Consider the following 26,595-nt stretch of genomic DNA (forward strand, 5'->3'; position numbering starts at 1 on the left):
CTGAGACTAACATCATACACATGAATTGATAACTAAGGGGGCATTCATACAGAAGATGTGCTATGGACCGGAATCACGGAACTCCTGGCATCATGGTTCATTATTATGCTGGGAGCTCTGAATCAGTTTAAATCCTGGCGCTACAGTACTGACATAGCTGCACGACTGTGTCAGTATAGTAGGAAGCAGTCTTTCCACAGGGAGCTGAGGATGTAGTTACGTTTCCTACCTTCATCCTTGGCACAGTTTCCGTGCTATCAGGAGTTTAATCTTTATGCTAATTAGGCATTTTGGTGCACTGGTGACGGGACTATCACCCCCAGTGCACTGAGGGTAGTCCCGCCCCCAGTGCACCAAATGCTTAATTAGCATAAAGACAAAAATCCTAATAGCACAGAAATGGCGCAGAGGATGAAGGATAGAAGCTTACCTTCATCCTCAGCTCCCCATGCACAGTAGGGACATATCAGCAGGTTAGACTCTTCTAACCTGCTTATAGTTTCCCTTTAAACTTTAGTCAGTAAACATGAAGATGGTGTACACATGCTGACACTTACAGCTGCCAAGAAGAGGTAAAGCTTGCAAGCCTGTTCCAGGTCTGTTCTCCTCTTCTCCACTTTAGTTTTCATCAGCTCCCATTTCTCCACCACCTCCTGCTGTTTCTGCTGCAGTCTCAGATTCTGCTCCCTGGAGCCCCTCAGCAGGGCATCGTCCGCCGCATCAACAAGCTCTTGGAGCTGCAAAATATATGAGTAAAAGGGAATTCTAAATTACACAATTTCTATCACTAAATGAATGAACATGCACTAACATGAAAGATGTAAGATATAAAGGTCAAATAAAAGCTCTAGATTAAAGCTACACTAATCCTGCACTTGTATTTATCATATCCCAAAATGTCAGGCCTCCAGGAGTCTGCATCCTACTGCTGCCACTGTATGGAGGGCTGCAGATACATAGTAATAGGATTAAAGATGTTAAATAGAATTTGATTCCATGTTTCAGTTGCTTGTGACCTTCAGGCACCAAAATTAGATTGTAATGGTCCATTTACAGCACTTGTTCTGCTTGTGCTGCTCCTTAAAAATAGCGTTCGCTCTCTCTGGACATGTACAGTAGTGAAGCAACCACTAGCGTTCCCTATTCCTGCACAAATAGTCTGAGTGCTGCAAAAGAGTATACGCAAAAAGTCATAGAGTAGCTGCGGTATATCTGCAGGCTCCTACTCCCACAGGTCTCCCCAGCAGCTTCATACTCATGTGCTTAGGGAAAGACTGACCTTGGTTAACAAAAAAAATCCTAGGTTCTTATTCACATATCCCGTGAAGTTGTCCATAATTACGGACAGTTTTATAGCCCATTGCTTTCTATTGAGCTATTCACACGTCCTGTTTTGTTTTTTTTCACAGTACGCTCCGTAAAAAAATAGGACATGTCCTACCTCGGATCATGATCACAGATCCCCCATTGAAATCAATGGAATTTGTGTTTTTCAAAGATAAGGCATCAGTAAAAAAAAAAAATGATGTCAGCAATTATAACTAGCATTGTACAATATTAACGGATCCCTGAAAAACACCAACACCAAAGAATGCTCTACTAAACATAGTGCTCAAGTTACTTCAAGACATATTAGACCTCTGGTGGTATGTCGTCAATTAACAGCATACTGCCGGAATACTGATGTGTCTTGCAGTAACGTAATGCATTTTCTGTCCTAATGTTTGTATATTGTATATTTCGTCCCTTGAAGGGATGTGTCAACAAATGCAATAGGTTACAGCAAGACACATTAGAACTCTGGTGGTATGCTGCTAATCAATGGCATACTTCTAATAGTTCTAATATGTCTTGCATTTTTTCGTTCAAATTTTTATAAATACCTTTGCTTTGCTGAGCAAGGGGCACCTTTTTAAATGCTCAAGTCTCCCATTGATTTTAATGGGGTTCTCGAGTCAAGCCCTTAAGCATTAAAAAATGCTCGACCTGAGTCCTGGGTCCACTAAAAATATGAGAATGTTTCAAAATACCTAAACCTGTTGCTGGTACAGATTAGCTGTTATCCTGCTTCCATGAAAATAAGACACCCTGTGACTACCCTGCTTCCCAAAAATAAGACACCCCATGAAAATAAAACCTAATAGAGGTTTTGCTGAATTGCTAAATAAAAGGCCTTCCCCAAAAGTAAGACCTAGCAAAATTTTTGTTTGGAAGCATGACCGCCAAACAGAACACAAGGGCATGAAGCAGTGATTCTTTTTTGCCCACCCTTGTTGCCCCCTACCTTCACCGTCCATTGCAGAGGAGCTGCATGCAGGGCATAAAGACCGTCACCTGCTGCCAACCCAGATGTTCCCTTCCACAGCTGTCACTTGTAAATGTGCAGGTAAGGCATCAAGAGGCGCGTTGTCATTCCCATTCCTAGTTGTCATCTACTGCCAGATGTACAGAGTCTGACACTATCCTGTTGCCTGCCGCCCTACCGTACGCTGTCCCTGTTGTGCTGTGACAAGCTCCCCATGGTGGCTGGAAGCTGCCATACCGTACGCTGTCCCTGCTGTGCAGTACGAGTGTGCTGTGTTGAGCTTCACCTGGTGGCCAGAAGCTGCCATACCGTATGCTGTCCCTGCTGTGCTGTATGAGTGTGCTGTGGTGAGTTTCCCCTGGTGGCCGGAAGTTGCCATACCGTACACTCTGTCCCTGCAGTGCTGTACGTGTGCGCTGTGGTGAGCTTCTCCTGGTGGCCAGAAGCTGCCATACCGTACATTCTGTATCTGCTGTGCTGAGCTCCCCCTGGTGCCCGGAAGCTGCCATACCGTACGCTCTGCCCCTGTTATGCTGTGGTAAACTCCCCCTGGTGGTCGGTAGATGCCGTACCGTACACTCTGTCCCTGCTGTGCATGTCGCCAACTTCTGCAAAGTGATTTATTTTACAAGTGCATATACAGACGGACGGGTAAGGACGCGTTTCGGCGTAGAGCCTTTCTCAACAAGTCCTTTTGATGTTCTATATCCTGACCCAGGCACCACCTGGCATCGGAGTGCCGACCTCCTCCAGCTACACCTGCTGTGCATGTGACATGAATAATTCTTCATAGAAAAAAGACATCCCCTGAAAATAAGACGTAGTGCATCTTTGAGAGCAAAAATTTATATAAAACATTGTCTTATTTGCGGGGAAACACGGTATGTGCAAGATAAAAATGGTTTAAATTTTACAGGGTAATTTAAAAAAAAACTTACGATAATGAGCCATCTAAAGTCAGTGAGAGCTTCTATAGTATGACAGCCTGCAGTTTCACGGTCATTCAGTCAGCACATTTCCCCTGGAGACCCCATCTCCCTTATTTCGCATGCTTAGTGCTATTAACGCATGATGGAAGTCTGCATTGAAATGTCAGTGAGCTATGTGAATGCTAGAGACAGCTGTACCCCATCAGCCATGCCGGAGTAGTGAGGGTCCTAAGCGGGGAGCGCTGCGGCTTCTCCAGACATGCACAGTAATGAATCGTTTACCTGCTGCTCATTCCCAGACAACTCATGTTCCAGGGCCTCGTGTTTACGCAGCTGGGACTGGACTCCGCTAAGGTCTTTGGCAATGTCATCTGGAATGCTTTGGGATTTCTCCTGCCAAGCAATTAAAAAAAAACAACACTTATCTCCACATATCTAATGATGAGCTCACAATATACTTAAGCGGGCACCCTTGATTATTATTATTTATTTATTTTTGGCACATGTGTAATATTGTCTATTTGGTGCCAATTAAGGCCAATGATCATTACATGGTGAGAGTTAGTGATTGACATGGAGCAAAAAGATGCTTGGGACATAAAGAGACAGAAAGCAGTTAGCAATTAGAGATGAGCGCCATTGCACGGCATTGGAATAACCGTGGTTGGAGAAGTTGGATGCAGCCGTAGGGAGTCCTGGAAAGTGTAAAATAATAACATTATACATACTTGTCCACACTCACCGATGTTGTTCTCGCTTTTGCCCGCTCCTCACAGCCACCGCTGGAAGTTCTGAGCTGGTCTCTGAAGAGACAGGTCACTCAGCCAATGGTACAGCACTGTGACCAGTGATTGGCTGCCCAGCCTGTCACTTCAGAGACTCAGGCTCAGAAGTGCCAGCGGTGGCTGTGAGGAGCGGACAGAGGGCAGAAGGGAGAAGAACACTGGGGAACTTGGACAGGTCTGTTTTAAGTTTATTATTTTCTTTACACAGTCATCAGCCTGGGCTGTATCCATGTTTGCTGCATGTGGGTAAAACCACAACCGCCCCCTGGACGCACAATGCTGTGGCAACCCTAGCAACACAGTGCAGTCATTGGCCACAGTTTAAAGTTAAAGGGGTTGTCCAGCAATAATCTTTTTCTTTCAAATCAACTGATATCAGAAAGTTATATAGATTTGTAATTTACTTCTATTAAAAAATCTCAAGTCTTCCCATACTTATTAGCTGCTGTATGTCATGCAGGAAATGTTGTTTTATTTTCAGTCTGACACAGTGCTCTCTGCTGACATCTCTGGCCGAGACAAGAACTTTGTCTCCATTTTCCATGAATCCCCATAGAAAACCTCTCCTGCTCTGGACAGTTCCTGTTTCGGCCAGAGATGTCAGCAGAGAGCGCTGTGTCACACTGAAAATAAAACATTTCCTGCATGACATACAGCAGCTGATACGTATGGGAAGACTTGAGATTTTTTAATAGAAGTAAATTACAAATCTATATAACTTTCTGATATCAGTTGATTTGAAAGAAAAAGATTTTCGCTGGACAACCCGTTTAAGGTGGCAGCCACAACTTAGTACATGCCTGAGTACATACTGAGCAAGGAAATACAGCACCTATGTGTTCTACTTGAAAAAAAAAAAAAAAAATAGCCATGTCATAGTCACCTCTATTTGGGAGAGAGCTTCTTTTAGGTCCCAAAAAGACTTATGAATAACTTCAGCATCTTGCAGGCGTTTTCTTCGTTGCTTTGTTAGTTGCTGAAGTTCTTCCCAAGATGCCCTTAAAATAAAAAAAATATATATATTAGAGAAAATACAGAGAGGCAGAGATTAGGGGCTGTATTATACATAACTAACAGCCTAGCAGTGTAGATCTCTCGGACACTACAGTGGAGAGCCATGGGCTTGGTAGGCCGCTACTTCATGAGTGCCAAACAGGGATGATGACACTAACAGGCCTTAGTGTGTGTTCAGAACCTCAATCAGCAGAGCAGGGATAATGTGTCATCGGTAAGTAACTAGAGGAATCGGGGCAGACCAAAGCAGCGTCAGTGGGCTCAGCAAGGTGAGTATTGTGAATTTTATCATTGGATAATAAAAGCAGGCTGTATTTTTTATTTCAGAAAACCCTTTTAATTGTTCCTTAAATGGAACCGGTCACCAAAACAATGCTCTCTTATCTATCGGCATCATGTTATAGAGCAGGAAGAGCTGAGGAGATTGATATATATATATATATCTTTGTGGGAAAAGATTCAGTATAACTTGTTACATGTTGATTGAAATCCCTGATCATTCTGTGATAAAAGAGTCCAGTGGGCGGAGTCACTCAATGGACTGGACTCTCTAGCTTGGAAACATTAGAGATTTCAATCAATAAATTACAAGTTATACTGAATCTTTTCCCATAAAGATGTGGTGTCTGACCGGTCACCTGTTGAGTTGTTCCTGGTGACGCCACTTCTATGGTGGTTGGTCAGTAGTGCCGTACAACTCAGCCAGTGATAGTTCTGTCGTGATGCCGGTGCTAGCTCAGCACACAGGTTGGGTGTTACACCTGCTTTTAGTTGTGGCTGGCTATACTGATCCCCAATGGTCGGTGACCTGCCAGGTTGTGATGGGTCACTTGGGCTCTTATCACGGTGGTCCGGAATGGAGAGATGACCCACCCGGACTGTCGGTACCTCCACCCACAGAAAGGGGGAAATTGCACAAGGATAGTGTAGCCTGTGTGTATGGGTGCTGGTGCAATGATCATAGAGTCCCAGTAGAATAAATAAACTGATCTTTACTGACAAGTCTCTTGTAATACAGGATAATAGGATGAGTGACTTTTGAGATACAGACTTGCGTTTACTGAATCTACTTGAGAAGAGAAGAATACTTGTGCCTCTGTTTCAGCCTTTGTCGCTATAACCACCTTCTGCCCTGCAGTGTCGGGGTAACTGTCCTACATGAGTGACACAAGCCCCAGTCTTTGTTACCTAAGTTGAGCAAAGTGTTCGAGTGTGTCCCGTTGTCACCTGCGCTGCGAGATAGAGTACTTAGGCCTTGGATATGGCTGCTTTGCTCTATCTTTGATCAATTCTTCTGCTTTAGGATACCGCCCCTGCAGTGTATAGAGAGGATCACAGCGTGGGTTAAGGTGATCGCTGACTTGTCCTCCATTAAGTGTTTAGCACTGCATCTTGACTGTAAGTGTGGCTTTTATAAGGAAAGTCTCTGAGTTCTCCATACATGTCTACTACCACAGCTGGTCTGTCCCCGACAGGGAACCTGGCAGAGCTAGGCTCCTGGCCAAGTTTAGCAGGGATGCCTGATTTGTGTGTCTTGATCCACTGAGAATCAGAGAAGAACTAACTAAAGGTGGTCCTACACTTTCTCTCCCCATGTCACTAATTCCTACAGTGTGTATGTAACCGCTCCTGTGAGTGGTGGAGGAGAAAGCGTATAGAAGAGAAGAAAATAGAGATAGGAAGAAAAGAGTATCTTTCATTGGTGCACACAATCATAAAATACAACAGTAACCCTTGACTGACTACAGCTGTGCAACATACAAAATAATACATAGTGAAATCATGTGGTAAAACCTGAGAATACAACTTCATTACCACTCTACTCTACGATACAAGGCTTTTACGACAGGTGCCCAAACTAGAAACACCCGAGGTGGGATACCACAAAAATATGTATCACTCCGCTCAGCTCCTTCTGCTCTATAACATGATGCCAATAGCATTTTCATGGTGAGGGGTTCTCTTTAACCTCTTTAATTATTTCTTATTTTATTACATGAAGGATAGTCTTCTGTAATCTATTTTCATCTAGGAAGGTAATATGCAGGAAAAACATGAATCAATCTGGACAGAAATGTCTAAAAATAAATTAGTTGTACATATAAATGTCAAAACATGTTGCAAGCAGGATGTATGAGGGCTTGTCAGCCATAGCTTGTAGATGCAGGGTTTCATCCTGTCTTTCTGTATACCCGAAATAATGATCTAATTAAAGCTTCTAGTCCGGAAGAGTGTGCAATTGCCAATACAGCGCCTAAAGATGTACACCTAATCTCTCCCGCTTCCTTGGCACTTATTCTTTCCCTCTGCACCTGAGATCTTACAGATACGTGTGTAAATACAGAGCGATGCAGGGAGGATTAGGACTCACCTTATGTGTGATATAATAAATCACAGACAGCTGTCCCACAGACACTGAACATGGCAAAAACACATGAATGGATGAGCTTATTTATATACTAAAAAGAGACAGAGCTGCAATGTAGCCCCCTGACTAAGTACTGTGTTGTACCCATCACCTCATTCTACAACTTTGTAGAAGATGCATGTGGGAATAAAGACATAAAGCAACTGTACCAGCTTTGCTAAAAAGAGTTTTTGATGCCAGCAGGACAAGCCCACCAATGGTGTTGCAACAACAATCCTACTGTACATAGTTCCTTAGAGGGTGTATTGAAATGTAATTAAGTTCTTTTACTTTCAAAAAAGACTTTGGACATGCCCAGAGACATGTCAAATGTTTTGATCGCTCTCTGTCTGAGTTTTCCAGAACCCCACAAATCATTAAACAGTGCCAGGAGAAGCACTCGGCTAAGCACTTCACTTATGAGCTCACTGGGGGGAAAGAGACTCCATAGACTTAAAATGGAGACCACCTCCTGCAGCAAGACAGAAAAGGCTTAGGGTACTATTACACAAAGCGATTTCTCATTGATCAATCTCAAATGACCGCTATGGTGAACGATCTGAAATCGTTTACCCAATTACACGGAATGATGATCGTTACTTACCATTGTTCTTGCAGTCGTAGCTATTGCGTTTGTTGCTACTGCGAACAACCGAACATCGTCTTATTCCATGCGAATGATTTTCAAACGATCAACGATAAAAATAGGTCCAAATTCTATCAAACAACCAACGATTTCTTGTTGGTCGTTTAATCGTTGTCTGCCATTGCACTAAACGATTATCGTTTAAATCCGAATGATCTAACGATTTTTGTGTAATAGGGCCCTTAGCCAAGAACTTCCTCTGGCTCTATTGGTAGAAGGACTACTGATAAAGACATTGGATCTGCTGGATTAGCAGTCATGTTCTGCACTACTGTAACTCTTACATCTTTTCTTTTTCCTTCCATCACAAGCATCAATGGTTTGAGATGAACAGTTAGAACATAACAGCCAGAACCAAATGTAATTTGTTCTCCGGTTTAGATACTTTATATACTAAAGCATCTGTGTAATCTGCTTCTATGAGCGATAACTACGATGCAAATGTGTAAGCTGTGATGTGTTCCTGCTGCTCTGTCCAAATGCAAGTAACCTTCTATATACCCAAGCTCCGTTATAGTGCACTTACCATAATGGCCAGCTGCATGGTGTTAGGAAATGGAGATCAAAAAGTACATCATCATCTTACTACTAGCAATATCTTCTAAAGCTCCTGGTTACAGGAAGCCATCTATCTGCACCTGGAACTGTCTGCGATTGCCTTAGTAGTTTTCCATATTTTGTCTTCACAACTAAATTATTAGACTATTTTGCCAAGAGAGCACTTTACAAGTCAACTTACCGTAGCGCCTTTTGCTTTTGAACAATCTGCATTGAGTCAGAGTGTCCTCCGTCAAGAAGACTATCAGCCAGCCGCTGGCATCCGGCCATCCTTTGGCCAGCTGTTTCCATCTGGTGCTGGAAGGTGTCAAACTTTGCCTGGAGTTGCTGCAAAAAAACAGAGAAAGACCAAAATCAGAGATTTTGTAAAGGAAAATACAAATCAAAGTCAAAATATGTTCACATTTTCTCTAGGGATGAGTGTAACAAAAAAATAAAAATAAAATAATAATAAAAAAATAAAATAAAATAAAATAATAATAATAATGTCACACCTGGATGGCTAATATTATTTATTATAGGTGGTTCATTGACAACCTAGTGTGGGAAGGAGATGAAGCGAGCATTAGTTTATTTTTATCTTATTTAAAGGGAATCTGTTTATGCCGCCTTAAATGAAGACAGCAAAAACTAGTGACAGAAATGCTGAACAGATCGGTGTATTACTTACATCATCCTGTTGTTCTCCTAATATGCAGAAGAATAGGATTCTTACCACCACCCCCCTCGCCTTCAAGCCATTGATTGACAATTGACTGCCTACACTGCCTGCCTGGATAGATAACTGGCAATCAGCAGCTGGTGGGCGGAGTTTTCTGTTTCTCATGAATATCCAGGACTTCTGAGCTCATGCACATAATGGAGAGGACTACTTACTGTCCATGTTATTCAGAAGGAGATCTCCGGATCAGCTTCACAGAACAGTGATAGTGATACATCATTCTGTTCAGCTTCTCTGTCACTAGTTTATGCTACCCTGCGATAGGACACCATAAACCTGCTGACAGAGTCTCTTTAAACAATAATTCTTGGGGGGGGGGGGTTACGTTTACAGGACACTGGAACTCGGATCATGCTGAATACCTTCACTTGGTAGTAACTCATAATAAGCGACAATTAAACCTCAACCCCCCACTTCAAGTGCGTTGATGTGAATAGTTATATAGATTACACTAGTGGGCACTAATGGTTTTAGAATGTGCCATATGGGAAATTTAAACGTATAAAGAAAAACTGTACGAAGGAATCTGATTACTTGATCCGCAGAAAAACTCTCAGAGATTAAGGGAGAAAAAATACCCTAGGGAGTACGGTTCAGGTTTGATTAACCGAGCAATATGGCAACTAGATAATATATGCTAGCCCCCTGGCCAACACAAGAGTCACTCTAAGAAAATGAGACCGACTGCAGCCGTGTAGTGTTGAAAGTAAATAATGATGTTTCTCTAACCAGGACATGCTCGTAGTCGTTGCCATAGTCGTCAGACGCTGCCACTTGTCTCTGCTGGATGATCCATTCCTGGAGGTCTTCAGATTCTCGGATGTATTCATGCAAAGCCAAAGCTTCTTCTAGTTTTCCCCATCTATACAGAGTAATATCAGAAAATTATACTGGCTTCTATATGGGAAACCCCAATAAAATATAATTAACTATAAGAGCCTAGGTCCACAGAGGATACAGAAGTAGATCATGTAGTAACAGAAATTGCAGTGTTTGCTATGAATTCAGCTATTACCTGACACTTGCACAATCTTTTAGATCCTTCATTTGTGAACACATCTTTTGCACAGGAGCGTCAACCTCATCCTGTCCCAAGGACGGCAGCCTCCTCAGTGTAGTCACCAACTCCGATACCAAGTCTAGGTAGAGCTCAATCTCCTGCTGTAAGTCCTGGTGATTGCAAGAACATTGCAGCCTTTATTATATGTACTATTACTAGTTGTACCGCTGTATAAGATACTCATGCTTACTGTACTCCATAGGATCTGTGGTTTTATAGCATACCTTGTGTTTCTTCATCATGCTTACAGTGGCAGACTCTTCTTTGCCATAATCCTTACTGTTAGCCAATGGAAGTTTTTCTCCAATCCAGGTCTCCATGTCCGACACATCAAGTAGGAACTTAGGAATTTAGAGAACCAAATTAAAATGTATTTCCTACTCCATGACTCTGGTCACTCATCAGTAGTTTATATTGGCTATAGATCCTACAGGACATTATTCATTCTAATATGTAACATCTTTGAAACCAACTATACAGCAAGGTGTTTAAAGGGGTTGATCCACAAGTAAGTAGTAATGTTCACTGTCAGATCAGGCAAAATTTTAATTCCCCCTCTGAATGTGTACTTCATGTTGTGTAGTGCTGGTGGTCTCACATGCTCAGTAGCTTAGTCCCACTTCTGGTTTTCTTTTAGACACAGGTAGTGATTCTGAGTATTATGCAGCCAAGCCAATAAGAATTGTTGCACTAGAGGAGGTTTTTCCACCAGACACCTACAGTACACATTAGGATGTTCTGAGAGGGAAACAAGAGAATACTTTTAAGGCTCCGTTCACACAGAGTAAAACTGGCGGAATTCCGTGATGGTATTCTAGCGGAATTGTCCACTGTGGAATCCTGGCAGCCTCTGTGTCATACTGGCAGTCTATGGGAGGCTCGTGCCCTGAAGAATGGACATGTCAATTCTTCCGCGCGAAGAGAGCAGGCACGCAAGCCTCCCATAGACTGCCAGTATGACACAAAGGCTAGTGGGATTCCACGGAGGACAATTCCGCCAGAATTCCGTAACGGAAATCTGCCAGTTTAACTCCCTGTGAACGGAGCCTAAGTGTGTTGGGGGGGGGGGGGGGGGGGGGGGGGGAGGGGGGGGGGGGGGGGGGCACCATAATAGGTTCGTAAAAGCAATTTTTAGATACAATCATCTTTTTAAAATATTTACAACCGGAGATTATAGTCGAGGGTTTGGCCGCTGCTCCATTCACCGCCTATGAGACTTACAAATATTGTCAAGTGCTGAATAAGCAGAATACCAAGCAAAACTGAACTCACATTAACAGTAAACTACCACGTGTTTCCCTGACACAGATGCCATCAGTAAAGACTTTATTTCTTAAAAAAAATTAGAAGAACGGAATGCCAGAAGTGTGAAGTAGCCGAATGTGATCTCTAACCTTCTGGAAGCTGACTGAATCCTGTAAGCCCCTCATCCTCTTCTCACATGCCTCTTCCAGCTCTGCCCAGGCTGCCTGAAGCTTCTTATTCTTGTCAGAGATGTTGTGAGATTCTCGGTGGCCGCTTGCGATCAAAGAGTTGCCCATCTCCAGGACTCGGCGTAGCTGCTGCTTGTGCGCGTTGACTTCTACTTGTAACTCCTACACAACAAGAGATGAAATAAGTCATTGCTTCTATGGAGTTCTTAAAGTGGAAATAGACTAACAGCATATGCTGAAAATATAAGCTATTAAAGGCGAACTATAAGCAGGTTAGATGAAACTAACTTGCTCATAGCCCCCTACTTTACACGGAGCGCTGAGGATGAAGGTATGTATCTTACCTATATTTTCAGTGCTGTTCCTGGGCTGTTTTAATATAGTGCTTTGTTCAGCAAGGATGTTTGGAGCACCGAGTGCCAATCCGCCCCTTCCTAATAATTACAATGGAGCCAGTGGACCAGAGGCGGGCCAGATGGGCGCTCTGGGGACAGCCAGTGCTCCAAACGGCCTTACAAGACAGAGCAATATATTAAAACAGCACAGGAACTGCTCAGTCCTGGGGGGACCTGTTCAGTCCTGGACACGGGATGCAAAAGAAGCAGAACTGGAAAGGTCTACACTAACAGTAATATGTTCTTCACAAGAAAAGCCGCCGGTATTAGTCATTGCAGAACACACACCGCATATGCCATCTCTGTGGCTTCTATTTAACAAGTTTGTGGAAAATGCACAGTCTACTGCAAATCCACCCGCCAAGCCAAATGGTGGGAATAACATGGCTCCATTGTGCCTGACAGCAACCAGCAATAAAACGTTCACTTTCCTCAATACAGCTTTTATCCAATAGGCCTTAAACGTCCCCTGTAAATCCCAGGGGTGTCTAACAGCTTGCCAATATTATGGAAACAGTTTATATTACTGAACATGTCATAAAAAAATGGGGCTTAAATAAAGTCTCCCTAAACTTTCAGCCACCATATTATATTTATATAGATCCCAGTGCAGTCCTTGCTTTAAGAGAGCAATTGGTAAGTAAGACTATGTTCACATTGTGACATCTGTTTACAACATTACCAGCGGCATCTAAAAGACATCTCCAACTTGATCTGTTAAGTTCTGGCGCGGTGTCAGTCATTTTGACAGATAAAACAGTGCTACTTGTTGAAAACATGATTTAAGCCTATATTATGTATATAACTGAGATGAAATGGTGTACTCTGGACAGAGGATTTCAAATGCTAGAAAGAAAAAAAAAAAAATTCACCTTCCCCAATCCCCCATCACTAAATGCGGTTTCCTGCTATCTCTGACATTTACTCCTTAAGTCAAAGCCTGCTCAGCCAATCCCTGGCCGTAGCTGTGACCTGCATCATCCACTGAGTAGGACTTCTTCTGCAGGAACAAAATTTCCAGAGGAAGCGGGGAGCAGCGGGGGTCAGGACAAGTCAGAACAGGTGCAGTGGGGATCAGGCAAGGTAAGTATGGTGTATTGCAGAGAAGAATACAAATCAAAAGTTTCTAACCATAACCATATTGTACTTTCACTAAAATCGGAATATATTATGTTGATTGTCGTAATTTAAATTGTTAACACAAGTGTTCAAACAGGAATCATGGGGTACGCCCAATGCCACGGTACCTTATGTTTCTGAAGCAAACTCTGTGCTGCATCCAGCGATTTGCCATAATGAGTGGAGCTGGCAATGGGCATCTTTTCGGCAATCCAAGTCATCTCAAGGTCACAGTAGTGATAAAACTCATACTGATTTACTTTGGCCTGCAGAAATTCCCCTCTTTTGGTCAAAGGCTCTTGTAGGGATTCAAACCTGCAAAGAGAAAAAGGGCAGTATATTTTATACAATAAACATATAACGAAACTGCGACACGCAGATGGGCCACAGAGTGTAATCCATGGGTCACCTGCAATCATGGACCATGAAGGCAATAAGGTCTATGGAGCCTAGGCAGCACAAGGGCATTTGTTTTCTTTGCACCCTGGGCTCCTGGAAAATGCACGGACCATGGAATCCATGTTTATGGGCATTCTCATACACATGAAGGTTTGACTTGGCTAAACATTCTTATTTTCTCAATAGGAAGGACAGGGGTGAGCCACAATCTGCTATGGTTTATTGATCTGAGCACCAAGCTGGCCTGCCCCCAGCCGAACCCCTTCATTGATAATCATTAGAGGGCGGGCCAGCCATGGGCCGTAGCCCCTCCCTAAAGATTATCAATGAAGGGGGCCAATCACGGCCCGGGGGTTTGGGAGGCTATGGCCCCTAGCCAGCCTGCCTCCCTCTAATGATTAGCAATGGAGGGTGTGGCTACCGACCCTCCGAGCCCCAATCCGGCCACCTCCTCAGTGTTCCTAACAGCTTACTGGGCACAAGTAATAATACAACTGGGCGCTGAGGATAAAGGTAAGAGATATACCTTCATCCTCAGTGCCCCGTGCCCACTAGGGAGCTATCAGGATTCCAGAGTGTCTGTCGGCCTTATCATTTTCCCCCCATCCCGGTTTACCCTGCCGTCTAATTTGTCAATCACTATCAATGGCTGCTCTCTGTCCCCTGTCCCCAAAGTCCGCTGCCTTGGGGGTCACCTTTGATTCTGCCCTGTCTTTTAAACCACATATTCAGGCCCTGACCACCTCCTGCCGCTTTCACCTCAAAAACATTTCCAGAATCAGCTCTTTTCTCACCCCTGACTCCACAAAACTGCTGGTACATGCTCTCAATATTTCCCGCTTGTTACCCCTGTCGCCTGTATAGCGCTCTGGAATAAATTGCATAAATAAATAATAATAATAATCAGCAGATTAGATTCGTCTAACCGGCTAATAGTTCCATTTGAACTTCACATAATGCATCAGTTTACTTTATCCTCATGGGAACCACCAATATCCTTAGTTCTGCAGACAGGTTACTTGTGAAAGATTTCTCGTTTATATTCTTTTTGTACGTTCAGAAGTCATATACACTTAGTTACCTTCTCAGATACTTCATGGTTTCATCCATGATCCTTTGTGAGTTGAAATGATTGGTGGCCATCTTCTGAGCCCGGGACACGATGGAGTTCATTTTATCAGCCAACTCTCTGCTCTCATTTTCCAGCTGACGGTGCTCTTTGAGCAGGTCTCGGCTGGTTCTCAGGTCATGGCCAGCCTCTGGGGACTGCAGAACCTTCTCTATCTTCTCAATCTTAACTTTGGCATCCTGCATTAGAAACATTAGGAGGTGTTGGACACTTTTTTTTTTAATTTTATTCTTCTCCGTCACATTCTCCGTACCCCCAAGAGAACCATTAATATTGCAATAAAATGAATATATTGCTTTATTAATTCACAGCTGATCAGTAGCTGAAATAAATCCATCATTTTTATGAAGTAGATTACTAATAAATAACATTCACCCAATGCTTACTGCCAAGATCAGGGTAAGTAAGCCCTGGTGTCAAGTAAAGTTCAGCACCTATAAACATTGAACCGCCAAACTGGAGAACACATGGAAATATAGCCGTGGTCGCTTTGATTTCAGGTTTAAAAAAGATTTTGTGGCCGAACGTCAATCCTATAACCAGGGAGCGACACATTCTGCTGTCTACTATATGTTTATGTCATTAAGAGGCTAAAATATTTCCATAGAATGGTTTACTTGGATATAAATCTATCTACACAAAGGAAGCACAGAGTAGAAGATTTAATTGATGCAATCTCTATGGATTAAAAAAACAGACATGAATAAATCCGACTCCCATTGTTGGGACTTCTTTGTTTGTCTTTAATAGGAGTTCTTAGATCATTTCCAATGATAAACTAGGTGGGACCCTAATCTGATATTTGTGTCATCTCCTCCATAAATCCAATATTATGGTCTAGCTTGCTGAAACACCGACAAGCAAGATCTTTTAAGGCACTATTACACTGAACGACTGTCGGAAATACTTGGCCGATTACCTACTGATCAATAGTAGGTAATAGCACATGTTGAAAGGCAACGATCATGCACAATGTCAGCTTGCTTCCCCCAGAACATTGGGCAATGTAATTCTGGGGAGAATATCTCTTACTGTGCTTAAGTCTGTAGTGCACAAGCATCTCCGCTAATCAGTTTCTAACATCAGCCTTTGGTTGATCAGGAAGGTCCTTGTGCCAAGACCAACACAAGGAAGGGCTTGCACCAGGGACTTACACTGAGATGGAGAAGGGGCGGAGTGAAGGGGAAATGTATTGGTTTAACAGCACTCTGAACACATATAGAGGAAAACTTCTCGATAACCCTTAAGGGGTATTCAGACATGTACACTACATGCCATAAATGTCTGATGAGTGGGGATTAGGACAGATACAGGGAATACACTCCCACATCTACAGTGGGGAGAGAGTCATGAATGGCTGTCTCCTCATCTCCTCATCTATTTGGTGCTGAACTGGGGTTTGGGGGGTCTCCATTCCTCTAATATATTGGAGAGTGGGTTTCCAGAGTTTGCCCATACTACCAGCCACATAATGGCCCCAAACCAGGGCTTGCCATACAACTAACATGTACCTAACAAATCCTACAACTGAAGAGAGCAGGGTACCATAGTAATACGTTTAGCATAATCCAGACCCATTTTTACATTCGTATTACAGCTGTAAATCCTGGCCCACTTGCAGGCCTGTACATACAGCTGTAAAATGGGCACAAAAATACATACATGAACCCAACCTAAGACAGCAGCTCCGGTCTCTCTTCCCTGTATAGCTCACAGATGCCAGTACAGGGAAGAGAGTCCACTTCTGTGTTTGGATGTGGCTGTTCTTTAAATGTTTTTCGAGTGTCCTGATGTTGTAGCCGCACGGGACAAACGCATGATATTCGTTCCTTCTGTATATGATATAGTCTGACCTGCAACAATTCCATCAGTTGCTCCTGCTGTCCTGCCTGCCGCAACTTGTCTCCTCTATCGGCCATCTTTTTCTTTAACTCTTCCCACTTCTTGGTGACTTCCAGCATCTTCAGCTCAATGGAGGCCTTCTCATAATGATCTTCTCTAAGCAGCTGCTGTCCAACCTGTTACCGAATACATAAGGATGGAGGAACACACTCAGATCATATTCTGCTTAGGCCTAGAGCGGAAAACATGCATAGCCAATTGTCATCGACCATTGTGTAGACTGCTGATACTTCAGGATTCATTATTGGGTTAGGCTATAATGTCTATTGTACTCGCTCCATTACCTTTTGTTGTATTCTCATTCACTTATGGGGAATTATAAAATGACACCATGGATGAGAAAGGAATAAGATTGTTCTGTATGATAACAATATCCCTAGTACAGCTGTCACATGTCCTAAAACAGGAACACCACTGGTAGTGAAGAATACAGTAAGGTATAGGGCAGGCTCCACTATCAATACTGGGGCGCAATTCTAAGGAACACGCACACTATATCCTCATAAGGGATTGTGTCAACAAGTTTTTTTTTACCAGCCAAGTTTGATTGTAAATGTATTTGTTTGTTTTATGTTATTATGAGGGCATCCATCTTGCCTAAGCTGCTTTTAACAGCATTTAGAGATATGCTTTACAGCAGCCTCATAAGAATAGGACCCAATAGACTGGTGGAGGCCCTACTGACTTTCATAGGAAAATATTCTAGACAATATGTGTGACCTGTTTGGAGGGAGGGTGAGAGACTGAGCTCTGACCATATCATATCTTTATACTGATATCACCTTTTAGTGCTTCCTGCGAAGATAAGGAGGAGACTGATAAGAAGTGATTTCTATAGAACAGGAACATATTATTAGGCTTAGTGGCCAGAGTAAAAACAAACAAGATTTCAGGATCATTTGATAAGTTAAATAGTAAAATGAAATATTAGTAAATAAGCCCCATTGTTTAAATAAGTTTTGATCTTTTTTTTTTTTTTTTAAATCGAACGTGTTCCTGGCCGCAAATTGTTGTGTTTTTGTCCATTTTTCCTATCGGTTAAGTGTTCTGACACATTTACTAAAGGTGTGCAACACAACCTGAAAAACCCATAATTTTTGTCCAAAAGCCCGCCGAAGAGGATCTGTGCTTTAAAATTAACGCATTGTTAGTAAATGAGGCCCGATATGTTTAATATTAGTAAAATGTAAAATTTGTTAAAACTTTAAACCACAGGTCACATGAGGGGGTTTGTCCTGCTGTTTGTTCACAGGCAGATGCAATATACCAACCTTTCTGAAAACTTAGCGGTTCCTTTTGTCCGGACAATATATTTTGGATATCCTTTATGTCTTTCATCAGCACGCTTGTTTATCAGGGTTTTGGATTTCTACATTGATAAGTGCTACTAATTCTTTAATCCAGCGAGAACTCTTGGGGTAAAACACAGTTCTATAAAACAGTAAGTTTCACCCTAAGAGATCTTGTTATGAGCCGATGCTGAATCTGGGCTAGGGCGGGGGCGTCCACAGGGGGGTGAGCTGGAATCCTTGGTTATTTATATACATTTTCGGATGACGCATTCCCTTTAAACGGAATGGTTTAGCCACAAAGCATCGTAGGGAACATTAAATTTCAGTCCAACAGTTACAAACTAAAAGCAGCGAAATATATACAAGAAATATAATTTATTAGATGGTTCCCAGCTGGAGGTGATGGATATTACCACAGTTGTTGCATTTGGCACGTGGACGCCAGCATTAGAAGCTGATAATTTTAGGTCAAACCAGTCATCAAAAAGTCAATATTTTCAGTGCCTACAGATGTTCTTTACAAGGCAAACAATGAGGCGTCTGACTCAAACGTGGCTATGTTGGTGTAGCAGGGTTGTAGTGGAATAAAAATATACAGTAATTACATAGTAAGATCTAAAACATTTCAGCTTGTGGCACTTTAAAAGAGACTTCTCAAATGTCCTATGGGCAAATAAAATTTTCAAAGCAGTTAGGGTATGGATATACAGCCCCCCACCGATTGTTTGACAAAGCCGGGAAAAACGTTTGTCTCCCTGCTTTTCTCCCCAGCTCGCTGCAATCTCTGCTCACTGATAAAAGGCAGCAATGCCTGGGAATGAAGCACTCAGCCAAGCGATTTACCCTGCTCTAACAATCCGTGCCGTCAGCACCCTCAGACCCCAACTAATAAAAAAAAAAAATTTGACATGTAAAAAGAATTTTCTTTTTTTTTGTTTTATTTTTTAAAGTGACAGTGGCCATTTAAAACAAATGTACCATTAGCTAACAGAAATTGTTTTTTTTTTTTTCACTACCTTGATGGCGCTGGCAATGGCGCAGTTCATTTTTCAAAACAACGCCTGGTTCCTATGTTCCCTTCGGTGTTGCACCTTATTGGAATCAAGCCTGGCCGCATCACCGAGGGGATATCATTAGACTGGGCCGCCTCCAGTGCATATAGCAGACCGGTGTACATGTAGAAACCAGTGTCAAGCATGGGAACTGGGCGCCGTTTTGAAAAATTGACCACGCTACCGGGATCTCCGCACCATTGTCAACAAGGTAGTGAAAAACTTAGAAAATGGTGCATTCACTTTAACATATTATCCTATCAGACTGATCCAGAGGAAAACAGGGGATGGGTCTTATTCCCAAAATGTTGTGGTTTTGTAGCTATCCAACACATGATAGTAATGTTTTCTCAGTATATTATATAGGTGAATGCACAAACCTTTACCAAGTCTTCAAAGCGCACTTGGTTCGCATCCATCTCTCGCTCAGCAGCTTCGTGCCACTTTAATTTACGCAGAATATTAGTTGGGTCCCGATACGACTCATCGAGAGCAATTTTATACTTCTCCTCCATCCACACCAACAGTTCTGTGGCATCTCTTTTAAATTCCTTTAAATAAGGTAGAAAATGTTAATGTAAAATTGGATCTGTTCTGAAAACAACATTTAAAGGATATGGAGATGCGATGGAATCCATAGAGACAGCTCAAACAGGCTGTAGATAGAGGAGAGCAGACACAAGGCAGCATACAGTGGAGAATTATATAGTATATGTTGTGTACAAATATAGGGAGAAGCGCTCACACAGCAAGCTACAGAGGCTGTAGAAGCAAAAATAAGCAAAACTATTAATAAAGACCTCTGGAGAACCTTTTATTTGCACCATAATATATACAAAGTACGACTAAGAAAATTTTTAATCAATCTTTCTCAAATTTTAAGAGAAACGATCAGCAGGTTTGTCCATACACTTCCCTTCCATGTGCCACTTCTGTTTCATTTGTCATATGTCTCACCATTTTTGCTAAATTATTTCCTAAAGAAACATGTTAATTATCTCCTTTGGTGCAATGGGGTACTCCTCTGCCCCCCCCCCTTTCCAGTGCACTGTTCCACTCACCACCTCCTACATGCACACCTACTTATACATATTCAGGTATACATAAGCAGGCAGGTCTTTATACCAAGCATGTGCAGGAACAGCAGCCCTTGTCCATACAGGACATGAGCCTGCTTATGTACACCTGAATATAAATAAGCAGGTGTAAACGTATGGACGAACCTGCTTAGAGTTTCCCTTTAAGATATTTTAACTTAAAATTAAGTTTTTTATTTTTACAAGGAAACAATATGTTGTTACTGGAAGCCATTAGGAAATTGCCAACACCAACCATCATTAGATGGGCGGTTGCCTTGGGCTGATGTGTGATATTGTCATTACATGACCTGCAGCTGTATATTAAATATACATCACCCAATCACCCTTATATGAGATGTTTATGTAGACCTGGATGGTATTGCATTAGAAAATTTCTAGAAAAATACATTACTTGAAGTCTCAATGAATCCAGGAGACGTTTTTGTCTTTCTTCACTTTTTTGCTCCAAGTGATCATATCTCTTCTGAGTGTCAGTCACCCTCTGCTTTATGCTGTCAGAGAGAATATTAATGATTCTATATTCATCATTTATAATAAATACACTTCCAGATTTCTCCTCAAGAGAAATGGGAACAATGGGAGTTACTGATCATCACATATGGGTGCTACAACCGCACATACTTTCCACAGCAGATTTGTTCTGCAGCACCTTAAAGCAGAACTCATGCCAAATCTAAAAATCCCAGGTGGGCAGGGGGTGAGGGCACCATTATAAAGAAGTCATACTTACCTGTCCCCATGCCCTTACAGCATACCATCACCAGCTCACTAACAGCCTCCGGTCTTCACTTTTTCCCAATTTCCTGCATCGCCATGTCCCGGTACTTGTTCAGCCTGTCAGTGACTGCAGAGGTGTACTGCCCAGTTACTGACTGGCTGAGCGGAGATTTCTGAACCGGGAGGTGATATCACCAGGCCAGAAGTTACAGGACACTTATGGGCATCTGTGAGCGGTGACACTGCACTGAGGGGTCACGTGCACAGGTAAGTATAATTTCTTTATTATGACCCTCACCCACCGCCCAATGCCTACCTGCCTGCCATTTTTAGATTTGGCCAGAGTTCACCTTTAAGGTGCTGCAGAACAAATCTGTACAAAACTCAATGCGGAAAGTGATTTATATTGCAGATCTTAGAATATATCTGTCACCCCCTGACTGTCTACAGAGCTGAAGGCACCCGCTGGATAGACGTCAATTTAAAGTATTCAGAGCACACCTTTCCTGCCTATGTCTGTGCCTGTTTTCCATAAAAAGCACCTTTATTTAATCTGTGAAAGTGTCAAGGAGGCGGGGCCTAGGGTTTCTTGGGCCCTAGCACTACCATGCCTCACTGTGCTGAATGCACAGTGTTCATCACTTTTAAGGCACAGGAGTGGACATGCAGCACAGTGAGGCAAAGCTATGCTAGGCTCGAGGGAAACCTAGGCCCCACCTATTTGGCACTTAAATAAAGGTGCTTTTATATGAAAATAAATACAGAGACACAGGCAAGAAAGGTATGAAAACTTTTATTGATCGCTATAAGGCAGTGCCACTAGCTCAGTAGGTGGTCAGGGGGTGACTGATTCACTTTAAATCTTTCATGTTGCAGATGCAATAATTTTGACCAGATAACCAAAACGCAGACCCATTCTGCCATTTATTTTAATACAGACTATGAAAGAAGCCTTCCACACTTCTGTATCTAGGTATTTACCATCAGTATTTAACATTGTAAAATACTGACTAAAACATACAAAATATGAGTGAGAATGATGCCTTAATAAGTTACTGCCATTTAGCGGGATGCTTAACCTTGCTATATCATCTGACATTTGGAGGAAGGTCTCAGGAACAGCCTTCCCACCCCCCAAATATTAAAAATGACTTTAATGCTTTTAAGTTGCACTTACATTGCTGTTATACCCATTTTACCAAATGCCATTTACAGTTATACTGTCACCCCCCTTCCACTTGCTTCATTTGATCGGTTAAAAGCATCAACCAGGTGGAGCTTGGGCACCATCTCCTGGCTGGGGAAAGGGAGGAACTGTCATGAAGCCCCGCCAAGTTGACACTGTCCACCAAAGAAATTTGCTATTTTTTAGAGTAAAAAAAGAAGACGCAGAAGAAGTTTTATTCTGGTATATATCAGGGGTAAGAGGGATGACTGTATTACTTTAAATAATATGTTTTTGGGCAGTATACCTAATAAAACACACTAGATTTACCCTTAAACAATTCATATAGTATTACCACCATACGGGAGACAGCTGTACACTGGTTAAGAAAAATGTTCTTACAGGGCACTGGCAAAATGATCCTTTGCCACTAAGGACTCTCCGCTCGTCCGAAGACTGGTCACCCGATTATTGAGAGCTGCCAAAACCTTCTCAAACTGCTTATGTCTGTTCAGAAGGCTCTGGACTGTATCCAGCTGGTCCTTTAAAAAAAAGTATGTAAAAAGGTTCAAATTATAAAATATGTCCACAGAATAACATAAACCAAGCATATTAGAGCTAAGCAGGCTTACCCCGAGATCATTCACCCTCAGGAAAGCTTCATGGCTGGAAAGGGCTGCATTAATGCTGCCCGCCTCTCGCAGAAATTGTTGCAGCTCCAAACCCTGCTCCAGTTTCTGTTTTCTTTGTACCCACAAATCGCTGAGCTCATTGTAGCCCTGACTGAGGCTCACTAAGGAATCCCGCACTTCAGGGCTATCGCTGGTCTGGAACACGGCTGTACCCATCTGCTGGAGCTCAATGATTCTGTGTGCAACAAAAGATGAAACTATTATCAAAGTAGGGCCGCATACACACATCACTGATATAGACAGGTAGAAGGGTCCTTTTACGCAGACAGATTTGCGAGACTTGTCAAGACTTGCATTCAATATAATAAACAAGTCAATGCGGCCTAATGCTGCTTGCATCTTCTCTGATGGTGATGTCTGACCTTAAAGAGTACCTGTCACTATAAATAATTTTCGACATGTCATCAGGCATTCAAAAGTTAGGCCTCATTCACACGTTCAGTAATTTTTCTGGACCGCAAAACCTCCCGCTATTTTTACTCCATGGTCCATATAAATTCATCCGTATTGCATCCATTTCCTTAAAATGTGAATAGTGCTGGTTTGCATATATTTGATCCGTGTTTTTGTACGGACATCACGGATGTGACATCCGTGACGTCCGTGAAAAACATAGACTTACATTGGTAATCTGTAACGCAATCACAATCCGCACTAGAGCATGTCCTTTTTTTTTTTTTTTTTTTAAAGATTAACACGGACTGTGTGAATAGCCCAATAGAAATCAATGTGCTCTCAGTTGAACCGTGATTACGGATACGGAAAAACGGACAACTTTACTGAACGTGTGAATAAGGCCTTATTGATCGCTATTGTAATATGAAGATACAGCAGGGGACAGAGCCCTGCGTGAGTGTGCTCGACTCCCCGGCCACTTGCTTCTTCTGACACATTACTCCTCTAGACTATAATGGAGTAAAGGATACCAGAGATACTTGTTAAGGGTAGCTTCACATGTACCATATCGCAACGGATCCGCTGCGGATCTGCAGCAGAAAATCGTACATCTGTATGTCGGTATGTGTGAAGCTACCCTAAAAGTTTTCTAGGACCGATGGTGCCCATACACCTTGAACAACTGCTCTCAATATAGTAAGAGGAGATAAACCACTGCCAGACAGCTCTAGCGGCGGCAGCGCACCTCCCTACATGCAATATAATCGAGCCCTTGTTATACATCATCCATCATTGATTGATGACGAATCGCACAAAAACAGCAGGTATGGACACATTTTCACTAAAGTGTATGGGGTCCTTTATAGATGGATATATTTTCAATAAAGCCGCTACGTCCCTTTCATTGATTATACAGTCACAGCAATATGTATGATTTGCACGAGACTGAGATTATGAGGACAGCTGAACCAATCTGGTTGAATATACGAAAACTTATTTAATTTAGACGCTTTTTGTCAGGGAACAAAGTGGAAGCTAATTCAGACTTAATAACAACTTATTAGAAGATGGCTGCACACAAAAGATCCAACCATCATCATCATAATAATGAGTTGTCTGACTAGTCCATTAAAGGGCATTAGTCACTAGGTTTATACCGACTTAGATGAGGGCAGCATAAACTAGCGACAGAAATGCTGAACAAATCGGTGTGTTACTTACATCATTATGTTCAGCCGTTCTACTAATATGCAGGAGAATAGGATTCCTGCCACACCCCTCCCCCGGCCCTCCAGCTGCTGATTGACAGGTGACTGCCTATATACAGCAAGGATAGATAACTGCAAATAAGCAACTGGTGGGTGGAATTTTATGCTTCTCATCAATATCCAGGACTACTGAGCTCATGCACATAACAGAGAGGTCTACTTATTGTCCATGTTATTCATGAGGAGATCTCTGGATCAGCTGCACAGAGCAATGTACGTGATACATCATTCTGTTTAGCCTCTCTGTCACTAGTTCAGTTACCCTTCGATATGACACCATAAACCTACTGACAGAGTCTCTTTAAAGCGTAACTGTCATTTCAGGGTCATTTTTCTGAAAATATTAAATATCAAAAGTTCAAGCGATTTTAAGAAACTCTGTAATAGGTTTTATGTACTAAAAGAGTTTCCTTCTGTACTGAAAAAGCAATCTCCCAGCCTCCCCCCTCACATCAAATGAAGCAGGATTTCTGTCTCCATTATGTGGCTATGGAGAGGGGAGGGGCTGTTAGGAGTGACTGAGCACGGAGCAGTCCTGCACAGCACAACACCCTGCAATCTTCTCTCAGTAAGTTCATAGATAAGCACTGACCTTTCTGACACCTGAATTTAGCGTTTTAGCTGCCCAGAGAGTCTACAAACAGCTGACCTTCATGTCACCTCTTCCTGCTCCCTTATCTCCCTCAGCCCCTCCCCCCTTCATAGGCTTACAATGAAGAGAGCAGAACCCGTCTTCACTGGCTTCTCTGTAATGAAGACGTATTTGCCTGATAATGCACAGATAAGAAGTCGGGGGGGGGGGGGGGGGGGGGGGGGGGGGGGAGGCTGTGAAATTGCTTCTTGAGTACAGAAGGAGGCTTTTTTGGCTGATGAAACCTATTACAGAGTTTCTTAAAATCGCTTATACTACTGATTTCTGCAATAAAAAAAAAAAAAACATGACAGTTACACTTTAAGCTTAATAAGAACCCGAAAATCTCTAACCAAGTTCAATACCTTTGTTACAGCCCATAGTTAAAAGTCATCTCCTTCCTTACCTATCTCGCTGACCCTCAATCTCTTTAAGGAGGTAGCGATGGTCCTTGAGGAGTTGTTCTGCAGATGTTACATCGGTGCCCATCTCTTCGCTTGTTAACTTTTCCTTTGTGTCTTGGATCCAGAGCATCTGTCGGTGGCTTTCCTCTAGGAAGGTCTTCTGATCTTTGGCCTTCTGGATTTTGTCCTTCTTCACCTGAGCTTCCTCCTTTAGTTGTATAAGAAGCTTTTCCATTTGTTCAATCTGTTTTCTGATGGCTAAACTCTCCTGGGGATTTGTGTCTCTCAGTCTAAAGAAAAAAAAAAGAAAAATAAATGGTTGGTAGAGAATGAGTAACCACCTTTATTCTATGGGGAAACCTGGTAGCAAGTGCTCACTTTCCTTGTAGAGTCACGGCATGATGCATTATCCATTGAAATTATTTTGTTATCCCTCAGGTATAGCACAGATGTACTGAGGGGTCCAGAGTGATGCTTTTTATAGCCAGATTCCATTCTAGCCAATGAAAGGATCTTCACTACAAGAAGCCTCTGTTATTAATTCAGAATTCCCTAACAGTATCCTTAATACTGACAAACTCTTTAAGCATATAGAACCTACAGTATAAAGTGAACCAGTCATTTTGCCGCCTGAACCACAAGTCCCAGCTGCAGTCCCTGCTGGCTTCTCATTGTTCCACCAGACATGATTGATAGATCTCTCCCTGTTTAGGTATAGGGAAAGGCCTATATGTCAAGACCGGCAAAGCCGGAATAAGCCGCCGGAAACCATCGCTATGACTTGTGATATTACACAAAGAGATTATCGGCCGTATTTGGTCGATAATCGTCTCGTGTAACAGAAAACAATGATCAGCCGACATGCAACATGTTGAAAAATCAACAACGAGGATACCAGCGATATGCCACCGCCGCTACGTGGAACAGAAGCGGCAGACCACTGCTATCTTATAGGCTTCCCAAATGATCTAGCAATCACCCGGGCAGCCCGTCCGGCGCTTACCTGCTCGCTGCTGTCATGTGTAATAGCGCCGACAACAAATGGGGAACGAGGAGCAAGCGAGCGCTGACCTGAC

At 42.5% G+C, this 26,595-nt stretch overlaps 1 protein-coding gene across 5 annotated transcripts in view; it reads right to left on the reverse strand.

Annotated features, from left to right (window-relative positions):
- SPTBN5 (spectrin beta, non-erythrocytic 5) overlaps positions 1 to 26,595 on the reverse strand; it is a 226,477-nt gene that overhangs the window by 158,516 nt on the left and 41,366 nt on the right. For all 5 annotated transcript variants that reach the window (XM_069950563.1, XM_069950562.1, XM_069950566.1 and 2 more), the window contains 16 exons: positions 25,522 to 25,809; positions 22,761 to 22,995; positions 22,531 to 22,670; positions 20,638 to 20,737; positions 19,527 to 19,697; positions 16,754 to 16,918; positions 14,853 to 15,079; positions 13,501 to 13,687; positions 11,820 to 12,020; positions 10,650 to 10,766; positions 10,381 to 10,535; positions 10,095 to 10,227; positions 8,826 to 8,971; positions 4,903 to 5,017; positions 3,517 to 3,627; positions 558 to 737 (listed from right to left, as the gene is read on the reverse strand). In XM_069950563.1, coding sequence (XP_069806664.1) covers positions 558 to 737; positions 3,517 to 3,627; positions 4,903 to 5,017; positions 8,826 to 8,971; positions 10,095 to 10,227; positions 10,381 to 10,535; positions 10,650 to 10,766; positions 11,820 to 12,020; positions 13,501 to 13,687; positions 14,853 to 15,079; positions 16,754 to 16,918; positions 19,527 to 19,697; positions 20,638 to 20,737; positions 22,531 to 22,670; positions 22,761 to 22,995; positions 25,522 to 25,809 — 2,671 coding nt within the window. The remainder of the gene's footprint in view (positions 1 to 557; positions 738 to 3,516; positions 3,628 to 4,902; positions 5,018 to 8,825; positions 8,972 to 10,094; positions 10,228 to 10,380; positions 10,536 to 10,649; positions 10,767 to 11,819; positions 12,021 to 13,500; positions 13,688 to 14,852; positions 15,080 to 16,753; positions 16,919 to 19,526; positions 19,698 to 20,637; positions 20,738 to 22,530; positions 22,671 to 22,760; positions 22,996 to 25,521; positions 25,810 to 26,595) is intronic.

The sequence above is a fragment of the Dendropsophus ebraccatus genome, chromosome 13 (assembly GCF_027789765.1).
Source record: "Dendropsophus ebraccatus isolate aDenEbr1 chromosome 13, aDenEbr1.pat, whole genome shotgun sequence".
Taxonomy (NCBI): Eukaryota; Metazoa; Chordata; class Amphibia; order Anura; family Hylidae; genus Dendropsophus; species Dendropsophus ebraccatus.